This window comes from Pieris brassicae, chromosome 8, assembly GCF_905147105.1.
Source record: "Pieris brassicae chromosome 8, ilPieBrab1.1, whole genome shotgun sequence".
NCBI classification, from domain to species: domain Eukaryota; kingdom Metazoa; phylum Arthropoda; class Insecta; order Lepidoptera; family Pieridae; genus Pieris; species Pieris brassicae.
In genome coordinates, this window is record NC_059672.1 from 16,508,545 (window position 1) to 16,522,410 (window position 13,866).

The 13,866-nt window shown below is 32.2% G+C and overlaps 1 protein-coding gene across 1 annotated transcript; it reads right to left on the reverse strand.

The window, feature by feature from the left end:
- Window positions 1-5,322: 5,322 nt before the first annotated feature.
- LOC123713329 lies at window positions 5,323-7,695 on the reverse strand. The gene is made up of 4 exons (XM_045666931.1): window positions 7,548-7,695; window positions 6,303-6,460; window positions 5,784-5,876; window positions 5,323-5,394 (listed from the first exon to the last, which is right to left on the reverse strand). Exons 1-4 carry the CDS (start codon window positions 7,693-7,695, stop codon window positions 5,323-5,325), a joined length of 471 nt encoding a protein of 156 aa, XP_045522887.1.
- Between the last annotated feature and the right edge of the window lie 6,171 nt (window positions 7,696-13,866).

The following is a 13,866-nucleotide window of genomic DNA, read 5'->3' on the forward strand; positions in this document are numbered from 1 at the left end:
GTTTTAAGGTCGGTTACATCTTAAATTTAGCATTTTTTAATGTAAAACAGTTTATTCTTTATCCTATATTTGTATATGAGTATTTATAACGACTGAGGACGTCCACCGTCATACTAGCTAAATATTCTAATACCCCTACGAATAATAAAACAATATTCGTAGGAATGCTCTCAATGACGAATACGAGTGGCTTGTGTCCTCCAACTATTCAATACTGAACACGTTTACGAACGAGCTTTAGTAACCTTGTTAATTATGAAGTTTCCAGCTGCCTATAAAAAGATACATTTGTTCTAAATCGAAAAAAAGGTCTTTACTGCTCTTTAAAACTCATTATACCCGGTGCTAGTTCCTGTTAAAAGTTAGAGTAGTTTCGGCGATAAATCTAATGAGGCGAGATATTTATGATAGTTCTACCTGCGAGTTTCAAACTATTGCTTCTTACTGTCTTTTGCCTCGGTAAGGTGGTATAATGAAATTTATGTATGTACTATGAAAAGTCTTGACTTGTTAAATGGTGATGTTGTTAAATTACAATTTTTTTTAACGCTGGTGTGTGAACAATGGTAATTTTGTTTTACTAACAATATCTATCTAACACTTCTGGGGTGGAATTTGGCAAAATAAGGGGAATTAGTGTGAATATAGTTCGAAGTAGGTTTATCGTATCTGTGGGATTCACAATACCAGTGATTTGAACAAATAGATTAAGTTTTAGAAAATAAATTTAAACATTTTTCAGATACAAGGAAAATCAATGTATATAATAAATAAAAACGCAATAACATTTATTTGTCAAGAATTTTGTGTAAAATTAAACCAAAAATACACGTTTTATATAATCATTGTGACTTTGCAGCTCGACACCAAACGTTCTCTACAAAAGCGTAATTCTTAGCATGTGTACTTAACTACTGCAAAGGAATAAAAAAGGCGGCACTTGCTTTAAGTTGTAAATGTTACTTGAATTGTACATAAAATCGTTAGCGTGCGTTACACACCTGAAATGTTCTAGAATAAATATATAATATTTGATATTTTCCAGATCCGCTCCGCGCCTAAAATTTTATTTAAAATAACAAAAAGGAGAAGCTTTTCAAATCAATCAAAACTTCACGAAGCTCATTACATAATTTGTAAAAAGTTGTTAGTTTGTAATTTTCTGATCTAAAAAACGTACAAAAAACGCTTCACATCGTAAAACTCAATCTTGACATTTGTGGTCCCAGCAGTCTTATTCACTATACGAATTTGCAATAGAATTGTTAGTATTTCAATGATATGATATATTATTCCTATAATAATTAATTTATAATATAAATAAGAAAATATTGTGTCTATCTATGTTCTAATATACGTAAAAGTAACTTCAAAGTTCTTTTTATTGACCTATAATGGTCTAAAATGTGTGTGATGTCAACTAATAAAATAAAATATTCTTATTATGAAATATAACATACAGGTATCACTTATTTCACGTCATTAAATTTGAATCGGTAAACATCCCTACTCATCGGCAAAGAAGACAGAGGGTGTAGGCCGAGAGAAAAATCCGGCATAAAAAACTCTCGGTACTCCTTTAAGATTGAGAAGACTCCTTCAAGCCCCGATGAGATTTTATATGTAAAATTATCCTTGCATGGCGAAAATTTTTAAGCGATATAAACTCCTTAAAACAACGTGAATCAGGCTATGGATTCTAGAGGACTCGATGTTGTCGGTTTAATTACTTTTTCAATTAACGCTCCGAGAATCCTTAGTCGCTTCCAGAAAAAAACTGCTATTAAATGTGGTAAAAAATGAGAAAATAATGAGCACTCATTCGAAGACTTGTTATAAGGTACTGTAGATTAATATATAATATTCTTAAAAGATAAATAAAATGAAAAAGTTTCTATGCGAATAATGAATAAATATTATTGCAAAAATATATTTTACCCTTTCGAAGTTATTGATTTTTTTCATTCTAACACCATGAAAAAATATTATTCAGTATTAAAGTATTTTATTAATAGCTTTTCATCTGGATAACAAGCAGGGGCCAATGCGTAACTAACTTAAAACTTTTCCACGTCGTCTAACACCGGTAACTGAATTTGGAAATTGAGTTTTGCGAAACTGAGCTTCAAGTTCCAAGGGCGTGAAAAGGATTCTATGAATTCCAAGAAAACCATATAACAAAATTAGATTTTGCTTATCTATTGAGTTAGGAGACTTCGACGGAACGTTATGTAGTGTGTTCTCTGTAAATACTGTTTTTCCTAATATTATGTGCCAATATTATTGCCTAATCTTGGGTATCAAACAATTAAATTCAAACCTATGCCTAGTTGGTTACCTGGTGGTGTTTGGTGTACTGAGCTCGCAGTATATGTTACGCACCATGTTTTTTAGTTTTACATAGAAAATGAAAAGGCATATTAATGAAGAAAAGATTTATTTAGTGCATTGACCAAGAAGAGAAACTTCGTCTAGCGACTGGTTTAGTGTCCGTAGCCGTAGCTAAGTCCGTGGCCACCGTAACCTCCGTAGCCACCGTAACTTCCGTAGCTCGCGACACTAACTGCGGGAGCTGCTACAGCTACAGTTCTGACTACAGGGACGGTTCTGATCACAGGAGCGGCTACATACGATGTGCGGACCACAGGAATGGGCGCCGCCTTGTATAAGTTCGCAGTGGAGTACGCTGGTGCAGTAATTATTGGCGCACTAATTATTGGCGCTGACAACCCTGGAACAATATTATAAAGTATTATTTATGTACGATTGCTTACATATGAGGTGAATGAGAATCAAATATAAGGTTTAATAACTTCATTGAATATTTTTTTACTTTAGCAAAACATAGATAAAAGTAAAATTTTGAATACAAGTAAATCAAAATGATGTACTAAACACGATTTCTATAAACATTGCTACTCACTGTATCCACCAATTCCATGACCCAAACCATAGCCATAGCCGTTAGCGGTAGCGGCAACGGCCAAAAGGCAGGCTAACTAGAAAAAATCGAAGAATTTGAGAAAGGAAAAAATTTAATCCCTCATCTTGTTGGAAACTTGAATAGGTAAGCTGAATTTTATGTTTTGCTTCACTGTTAGTTCAAAGCGTCTATTGCCAAACAACAAAAAGAAGCCTTCACCCTTAAATTTAAAGTTATCACATCAATATTAATAGTATAAAATAAAATATTATTTTACTTATTAATTTAATATTATTATATATTAAAATTATTTAATATTATTATATTATTTTACTTACTGTGATGAAGGAGTTCATTTTACTTCAGTTCAGCAGACGAAGTGTACCGATTCTTGAAAAACGTAACATTTATATACAACTGTAACTTCCTGCCAAAAATCGGCCTAAATTGGATGCGTGTGCGCAGTTGCAACAATAGGTCTTCCACGTTACAGTTGAATATCCTTGCAACCTTGAGGCAAATTTGCTTCGGATCCATCAATCCACTAATTTGATTATATCGGCAACTGAGTAATTTTGAATTTTAATATGAATAAATTACTAAGGAATTACTTATGCATGCGAGAACTGGATAATATAGAAACAAATGATAATTTACTTGAAGTATGGGATTTCAAGACATATCTGTGTTGAGTTATTCGTCATCATATTTTTTTTCTTTATACGTGACGCACGTGAATGGCCTCCTGTCTGTTATATCTTAAACAATTACTTTTCCGATTACTGATCGGAATCGGAATCGGAATCCTAACTTTGCTCAGTAATTATTATTCTACGTTGCCACAAAGGGAGTGGAACGATCATTTTTTCTACGGAAAAATTACGAATATTTTCCATAATAAAAAACATTGTATTGTGTTTGTCAACTCACTCAAAATATTTATTAAATAACATAACAATTAGAAATCCAAATTGGGCTTAAAAACTGATTAGTTATAAAATAACATGTTATATATCTTAATACAAAATTATAAGGGCAGGCATTATTAGATCTATGCAAATATAAGGTAATTTAGGCCTTATAGTAATTATGAGTTACTAATAACCATTAGTTACGTTTCAATGCAATTGTAGAATAACTCACACGCACTGGCGGACACTGAGGTCGTTTTCGTGTTTGATTGAAAGTTGAATCGCAATAAATTTAATTCTAATATTTTATTAAGACATTCGCAATACGTTTTGTGTAAATATTTCAACAGTTGCAATTAATATACAATAAATTAACCGTTCTTATTGTATTAATAGACACACATATAAGGATAACATAAACCTATATTTCATAGGCTCGGCTTCGACGCCATTTTGACCAAACAACCTTATCTGTGTTAAGCCCGTTAACCTTCTGTTTGTAGTAATTTTAATAAGAATAATTAACTTTGATACTAATATTATGAGTGTTAAAGTCCTGATATGGAATATATTAATTAATTAGAAAAAGCATAACAAGAATCACTTCTTATCAACAATATTATGTACCCACAGGTAAACTTACGAACACTACAAGTCGGGTAAAATAAAATTTCTTTAAATATTTGTCGATTATATTGTATTACGTGAACGTATGGTGACGCTGAACGACCTGTCATATTGTTATACCATATGTGTTATTCCGTTTGTTTAAAACGTGTTTTATTATCATGTAGCACGGAAAAGCCGTAGTCTAGACGCCTACAATACATCACAGTGTTGGGACTGGCGTAACAATTATGTTCGTAAGTAAAGTTACTTTATTGAATCTTATATTAAAGATAAACACCGGTTTAGGAACAGTCTATAGTTTGGATTAGAATTCTTACTTCATAGGGCTTTGAATAATTTGAGAACAATATCGTTTATTTAGGGTCTAGACAAGCTTGGATTTTTACCTATAAGTCATATATTTACATATAAAACATTTAAATAAAGTTTATTTTAATTAGAATATCCTATATTGTTTTTATACCATACATTATGAAGTTAAAAATATAGAGTATCCAGTATAAAATACCATTCATTGCGGGAATACAGTCAAAATAAATTCAACGAGGTACCTCAAGGGAAATAAATAAGCGTTGAGAAGAAATTGTTTTTCGAAGCTGGCTGGATTTAAAATTCATCATGCTTACTCAAATGGAAAACGGTTGTTTAAATACGTTATGGATACAAATGACAATAATGAATATAAAACTGAGTAAAAAATTTCGTAGGAAGCAAAGTTATACGGTGGCCCACGATTCACTTAAATAATCCGCGTATGTAGCGGCCACATTGAGGTTATTTGAATAACTATTAATAGTACAAATTAGTAATACAATTATGTTTAAGTACATTTTAGACATAATATTTTTGTAGATATATTTAGATTAATTTATCTTCAAGGCCTGGGTCTGGTGGAATGATGAGTGCCTTGTGACTGGTTTCATCATGATTCTGTAATATAATAGCCTAATGTTATTTATTAAATTCAATGAAAAGTAAGCGAAATAAACAAGCACGTGATTTAGTGATCAAGTAAGTCACAACAAAGTACGTCTATCGTAATAATTATATGGTGAATTGCGTCCAATGACTACTTAGTGGGGAAATTGTCATACAAACTCAACCCCGAAAATGGAATTTCACATGAGACATAAATCAAACAAGCACATGTTACGTACATTACACAATGTGTTATAGACAGTGATAAAAGGTTTCAGAGTCAAAATTAAAGCTGTCATGTCGGAGATTGTTTCGTCGGTGATTGTTTGGTCCATGTCCATATGAGTTATGTTAGCTATATTTAGAGATACTCAGAGCACATATTTATGTTAAATACTCACAAATTCCGTTTTGTCAAATTTCTTGATATCCTGGAAGCTCTTTGTAATTTTCTGTGACCTTTTTTGAGCTGAAGCCGCACGTTGTTGTAGAATCTGCGATCAATAAAAATACCACATAAGCGATCATTTATAGACGCTCAAGTAGCATGATTGTTGTAGTAGTAGAATAGCTTGATATTGATGATTATTATGATATTTAATATAACATTTCCATGCCTGATAAAAACGGAACGCTGATAAACAAAATAATAGCGAAACGAGAAGAATAATTTGAAGAATTTATTCATAATTGTATTATTCATTGAATTAAAAAACTTTCTACTTTTCAGGCTATTCGTTAAATATTATATCAAGCATGTTTAGGGCATAGGTAAGCGTTGACGGGGTTTCACCAGACGGTCGACTCCATGTAGAACTTTATGAAATAATTACCAATTCACGTAATGTTTTAACTAAAAAACTAACTTATAACGTAATAAAATTAGATAAAAGAGCTACAGATATATATTGATAACTTACTGCTTGCCTTCTTTGTTCAGCCTCTGCTAGTTTTCCTTCAATATGGGGCAGACTAACGTCGGTGCTAGGCGGACGCAGTAACCGCTGTAGATGAGCTGGTGGTGTGATTGCCCGATGACTACTATCAAATTCTTCTATTGGAATTTCAAAGGCAATAGCTGAAACGAATATCTAAGAATTAAAGGAGAATAATATATAGTTTTACACAACAAAAGAAATGGAAATTATCTGAAACCTTTCTATATGAATTAGAGTTTATTCCATAATTTGTCATTTATTGATGATTGACAGGCCAACGAGAGACCATCTCTACTCTCGCTCGAGGTTCTACTTAAAGAATGTACAGGTTAAATCATTATTGTTTAAACATTATAAATAAAGTAAGAGTACTTCTACACCAAATTAACACTAAATGAAAGACTAAACTACAGTACAAATTCTATTATATTCCTTTATCCAACGAAACGAAAGCACAACATTCTTTATACCACATACAACATCTATCGTAAATTAATGGAGTCAAGCAATTTTCAAGTGTTGTTTTAAGATCTTAGAAACATTATTTGCTCGCACTGCTCGTAGTTTTTGACAAAGCAGAGCCAAAAAAAATCCTTGAGAAGCGTAAATTCAAGCATTACTTTGGATTGTACTTTAAGATACTACAAATAAGAGGTGGACAAAGGGTAACAAGGTGGAATGGTCTATAAAGAAAGAGAGGTCGTCCTCATGCACGGCAAGCTTTGAGGGGAAAATTTGCAGTAAAACGCATAAAATGAATTGATGGAACCAGTCGGAGCACTCCTTTGACTAAACTATTATATTTGTAGGAAAATTTGAAGTGTGCCTATTTATTGTATATATGAATGTTTCAAGGAATAAACGAGGCTTAATTATAATAATTGTAGAGCAGTGTTGGCCTAGTGGCTTCAGCGTGCGACTCTCATCCCTGAGGTTATAGATTCGGACCCCGGCTGTGCACCAATGGATTTTCTTTCTACGTGCGCATTTAACATTAGCTCGATCGGTGAAAGAAAACATCGTGAGGAAATTGGCTTGCCTTAGATCCAAAAACAAAGACTTGCGTCAGGCATAGAAGGCTGATGACCCACTTGCCTAAGATTAACAAATGATTGTTGTGTATGTATGTTTTTATATTAAATATTATTAATAGATCTACAGTCAGTTCTTCCTTTCGTATATTGAACAACAATTTCTTAGGATTTCAAAGCATTAATAGGTTCTTACGTGGTTTAGTCTTTGCTGGTGTATCTGGTAGCAACACGGTGGGAAGATCATTATCATGGTGAGAATTGACAGTATGTCCGTTGGCGACAGATCCGTTTTCTTGTCCAGGTGCTGGTGCGATCACGTGACCAGATGAGCCGCAACCCATTTTCAAAACTGAAATAAATTAATAACTGCGTTACCTTATTTTAATTAAGTACATAATGCAGCTCACAGGACGAGTCTTAAAGTTATAAATTCTAAATAAATAATGTTTTAGTTTATTATATGTATTTCTTTAATGAAATAAAATGGCAGAAATAGGTTGGTTTACTAAAGTAAAATTGGATTTGATTTCCACGTACGATTGAAAAGTGTATCGAATAGATATTTTAAACCGGTCATGAATCATTCTGTGACACAGCGTGTTTAATAAGTTACCATCAAATTTGATATTGATTATTTGACTCAAAGCAAATAGTATTATGTCTAAAAGTAGCTTTTTTGGTCAAACAGTTCGACGACAGATGAAAGTGACGGCAGATCGCATTTCTTCCGGGTGGGACTAAATATACCATAGCGATTGTTGTAAGAAACAAATTTAAATGGTAGCATATTTAGAAAGTTGTTTCAACATCCCCGTGCCTCGGATGAGCACGAAATCTGTCCTAAACGGAATTATGCAAACCTTTTAAAATTCATCTAAGCAATCCTTAACCTTGCAAACAAAAATCAAATAAAAAATTAGAAGCGTTGAAGCGGACACGACATACACTTAAATTTATAACACCTTTCCGTCGAGGGTTGGGAAATAGGCAATTGGATCACTAACTCAAAGGAATTTGACCAAGTCATCCTCTGATTCACCGTCAAATCGCGGCTGCTGGTACCACTGACCTGGTTTAGATGCACAATAACAGCTATTATACCAAATAAATAAGTCCATATTATAAACTGTGGTGGTTATTGAAAATGACATTAAGACAATATATCATTGCTGCAATATCGCGTTGATATTCTTCAATTATAAAAATAAGTTTGATGGATGTAGCTAATAAACCTTTCCCAACTTAAAATTGTATTTTAACATACCAAAGTCACTTTGTTGGGTTCGAGCGCGCTTATTTAATATTCCACGTGAAAATAAGAGTCACCTCAATATCGTATCGGAAGGCGGTAATCTATCGCATTTTATACCATCACTGCGAATTTCCTCTTTTTGTACCGGATAAGGGTCGCTGCCAATTGACATTTTTAATCTGTCGCCTTTAGCCAAAGATTAAATATCCCGTTTACAAGCATTTTTCGATAAATATATGATGATTACGTATACGTATATTAATGAATAATTGTCTATTAAACTACAAAGTAAACACCGTCGTTTCATAGTCGTAAACGCAAAGGTCTTTGATATGATTTTCGTTGATGTAAAGAAAGCGTGGGTGTACTGGACTTCGAACTCAAACTAAAAGGTTAAATTAATTGTTTTACGTCAAATATAATAATAATTTCATTTAGGGTTTCTGTCTATTAAATACGCTTACGTAGAATTTTCTATACTAAATAATTTTATACGCAATCTATATTTTAGTCAAAATAGACAAGTCCTACTTTGTAATTTTGAAAGCATTACAATGCATTGTTTGTAAACATTCTGGTTGCTTTCCCTGGAAACCATATTTCGGACTATTTAACTTCACTATACAGATTAATGTAATCAAGTATTTGGAATTTACCTTTAATAACCTCCTTAGAGCCTCGAAGCTTTACCTTTAATCTATAATCAAAAAGAGTTGCAATTATTAACATTACCAATTCACCAACAATGCTTAATTATTTACCTAATTAATTTCACATTAATTACACAATATAAATATAAATTTGCATTCAGTTTGATATTTACAAACTTTTACATGTACAGTTAATTTAAATCCGCGGTTAACACGTAAAGCTTGCGGTCGAATCGATTTTGTTAAAGTTACTGTCACTACACTTCACTGACTATAGCTTTTCCGTTTTTTCAGGCATGCTTAATAGATAGAGCGACTAATAAATATTGATATTTGTGTGAATGTAGGTCGTAGGCTAAATTTGGATAGGGCTTACGAACGGGACCGTGATAATTCTGTTCAATTATTTTAATAGGTACAAAAGTACATGTTTAACGGGATCACATTTTCTTAATGTTTATGGCGTGGCTGGGTTTAAGTTCGATTTGCGGATAAGCAGGCGGATAACATTTTTACTTCATAATTAAGGTCGTCGAACTTTAATCAACATTGTTTTACATTAATTTGCTTCTGACAACAAAAAACAGTATTTACAGAAATTGTTAAAAATGTATATAGTTTCTCCGTATATTTTAAAAGGCTAAGTATCTTGACGTATAAGTCGCTGTACATCATATACAATGCTTAATACAGAAATTACGGGTCGCCTAAAGGCCAACACCCTACACCGACACGGCGTGGGAGTCGGACAGCGAAATACTTGGAGAAGAATATAGAAGAGAAGGATAATTAAAATATATTGGTTATTCAATAACCTATATATTTTAATTCTCTTCACGTAGATATTATATGCAATATATAGATCTGTATGCAAATCTTTGATAACAATTTATTTTAAGAAGACCACCACTTCAAATCAGATCCAGCCAAAGAGGTTTTTTTAACAGTAACTCTAGCTGTAGTGACAGCTGTAGTGACTGGTATCACTATACTGTTATCCATACTGTAATGTATCAGCTAAGTGTTTAAGCCTGGAAGGGATTTCTAATGTAAGACCGAGTATATATGCTCAATAGCTTTGCTGTCCACCTGACACTAGCCCATCCAGCAATCAGTATCCAACACCAAGCATCGATTGCTACATAATGCATGCACCCCGCCACCCTTTCTAATTATCAGGCTGCCGTCACCAGCCCACTTGAGCTCCAATTGTTCCAACTACCTCACCACACTATTATATTAAATCGAACTAACAGAGGAGCTACGAAGTTCCATCTAATTTGGATTACTCGAATATGAAATCGATTATTATAAAAGCCTGTTGAATGTTCACGCTAAACCTATTATTAAATTAAGTTGGTATAGAGAGAAATTAAAAGTTTAGTCACACAACAATTTACTGAATTAAAAATTAAACTCTATCAAACTTTCTGTTTGTTTTTGTTATGTGCCTCAAGAATAGGAAGGTAATATTATATTTTAAGCCGTCAAATGTGTCTCTTGCAATTTTGGTTTTAACGTTATTGTTAGTCGAAAATATTTTTTTTATTTTTTTTATGACTGGTTAAAATGGTTCATGAAATTTCTAAAATTACAATTCAGCTACGCAAATAGGAAATATTATGTCTTTGTAGATATTAAAAAATAGAGAGACGTTAAAAACGAGACGTTTCTTTTTGTCTGTTTACACACACATGTATAATTGTTTTATGATATCACCAAAGTTGGTTGAAGTTCCGGCGACAAATTGTTTATTAAACGTTTTAAATTGTATATTTTGTACCACATATTTAGAATTGTATATAAAATACATTCTAACTTTATCCATTAAAATAAGCGCCATCTTGTGCAATATTGCTGAACCAATACGATAAAGACAAGCGACCTGAATAATGATTCAGCATTAGTTTACACATATATACAACACAAGATGTCACTAAGAGATCTATTTGACAATATCGTATGGAATATTATGATTAAAATAAAATTAACAAATGTTCTTTAAAATTAGTTTGTTGGTAAGTATACATATATATATATATATATATATTTAAAAAAAATGGCGCAAATTAAGATTTTAAGAAAGCGCTTTTGAGTGAGATGTATGTGACATTTTAAATATGATGTATTATAAGAAATATATACAAATAGATACATGAGTACGATAGGTCATGTTCAATATATAATATTTATTACTCACCGGTTTCATTCTTCATGTATTTTAAACAAAAACAATATCAAATCAAGCAAATGACCTAAGATATTAAAGCACAAAAATAAATATAAAAACATAATAATTAGAAAATCAATCAGATATCGACAAGCTACCAGAGACTTCTTGCTGTAATGTTGGGACTTATATCGCTTGTTTAATAAAAATATCTTGTAACATTGCTTAAAAACATAGTTTCATTTATATTTAAATTAACTTGGGAAAATTGACATTCCCAGCTTTTCCACGTAGGCGCCGAACAAATGCAATTTTGATATGTACCTAAAAGTTAAGGCAAAGGTGTACGTGTAGGCGAAAACTACTAAAAAGGAATTTATTGCGACTGGTGATTTCACCAAAGTTGAACGTCCGTTTAACTGTCTTCACAGGTGAAATACTTTAGTATCATTGTTACTAATAAAATTGTAAATTCAATTGCTTAAATATACTTTAAAGTTATATATTTTGTTTGTATGTTTCCGCAGTCCAATAGAGCATGGGGTATTTACGTTAGTGGTCTTTGATAACGCTTTGTGAATACGCAATATTCTAATTACTTTAATACATTTCACAGTATTGTGATAATCTGTATATTCGTCACTTTGCTTTTCACCTCAAAAAGAAAAATAAGCTCTGCTTTATTTCCAAAGTGATCGTAGGTGATTCCAGAATCAACTAAATTATTAGTAAAAACATCTAACTGTAAATATAAAAACAATATCATATAGGACTGTTTAATAACCTAAATAAATATGATAAATATAAATAAATAAAGCCTATGATCTCATGATAATCAAAATACGCTCTTGTTAACACATTTTTCGTCAGCATTAAAGAGTAGAGTAGAGCTTTCTTGGAATGTGAGTATTAATGGGCGGTGATATCATTGAACATCAGGTGAGCCTTCTGCCCGATTTCCCTCTATTACATAAAAAAAGGAAAATCAGGAATAATTTTCGTTTAAGAAGTAATCATGCCAGTTTTTCCACGATTATTTCGGTTGAAGATATATCCGGACGTTGCAATGTACGCAATTTTAAAAATCATATATTTTTTCTAATATATGGAAAAGTTACAAATAAATATTTACAAACTTACTGTTGCAAAGTTGAAATCTGAAATTTCTTTCTAGTTTTAAAAAGATACAAGCCATCAACTGAATTTCTGTTGGTTATGAAACTTTTAACTAAAACCATTCTTCGGGCTTCAATTGTACGTCAGTCCCAACGGTACAGATCCTTTTCGGTTTTATGATTATTTCCTAAAACATTTTAGGCAAAGCTAGATTCCAAAACGGTTTACGATTAACTGTAACACTTTATTAGTAAATTTTCACATAAGGTAGCGATGACTAAGCCTTAAACCATATTGGATTTGCTAATTTCTATAAAGTTGTTTATATTGTCTTTGTAAGGGGCGGTGTCGTTGACTTTAAATGTAATTAAAATGTACAGGTTTTTAGGAAGTAAGTGAAGTTTATTAATCTTTGCCGTCATTGTTATATCATCGATAATTTCTTTCAGATTCAGACTGCCTTACATGTATAAAAATATTCCTAATTAACCTGTACATGTAACTAATTGTAGGCCTAGCTGTATCAACGTGCGATATTCATTCTCGATGTCGTAGGTTCGAACCGCGGCTGTGAACAATTGTCTTTCCGTCAATGTGTGTATATAACGCTTGTACGGTGAAGAAAACATCGTGATGATGCCAGACCCAAAACACCAAACGCTGACCTACTTGAATATTAGGTAAAACAAATGATCACGCAAAAGATACAGAAATCTGAGACCTAAAAAATTGCAGTGCTACATGTTTTTATTTATATCAAACGTTTGTTATATTAAAGAAAGCACAGGGTAGTTAAATAATAACAATTCTATTTTCATAGCTTTTAGTTAATACATTCACTATAAGCTTCTTTCAAAAGCTTTTTGAAAATGGAATACTAATTAATGTTTACAATATTTTATAATACATTATAAATTGTATATAAATACCATTTAATTTAGGGTAGAATTTAATTTGCCGTGCTTTTAAGGCTTCTGTTGTCGACATTGAGAATAGCGTTCAGTAAACATGTTACGTAGCACTCGTAAGCATAATTAGAGTATTGTCACCAAAAACTGGCACCAAATTTGGGTCCATCTATTGTGTCCGAGTCGTATTTGGTTATGCGAATTGGTTAACAAACGTTTGAAACGTCAATGTGATAATTTTCCCACGCAAGGACAATTTGTTTTAATGGTTACACGAAATGAGCTAATGTTTACGTATTAATACTATCAATATTACGGAAATCCTGGCTAATAGCTTAAAAAAAAAGAAGGAACTTAACAATGACTCCAAATTCTTAATTTTGACTAATACATTTTAATAACTATATACTTAAAAC

Excerpts from the sequence above, each read along its gene's own strand:
- LOC123713329 (XM_045666931.1), bottom strand. The coding sequence starts at position 7,695 with ATGGGTTGCGGCTCATCTGGTCACGTGATCGCACCAGCACCTGGACAA. Across the intron at positions 6,461-7,547 it reads ACCAGCAAAGACTAAACCAC|CTATTGCCTTTGAAATTCCA; the intron begins GTAAGAACCTAT and ends TATTCGTTTCAG. Across the intron at positions 5,877-6,302 it reads CTGAACAAAGAAGGCAAGCA|ATTCTACAACAACGTGCGGC; the intron begins GTAAGTTATCAA and ends TATTGATCGCAG.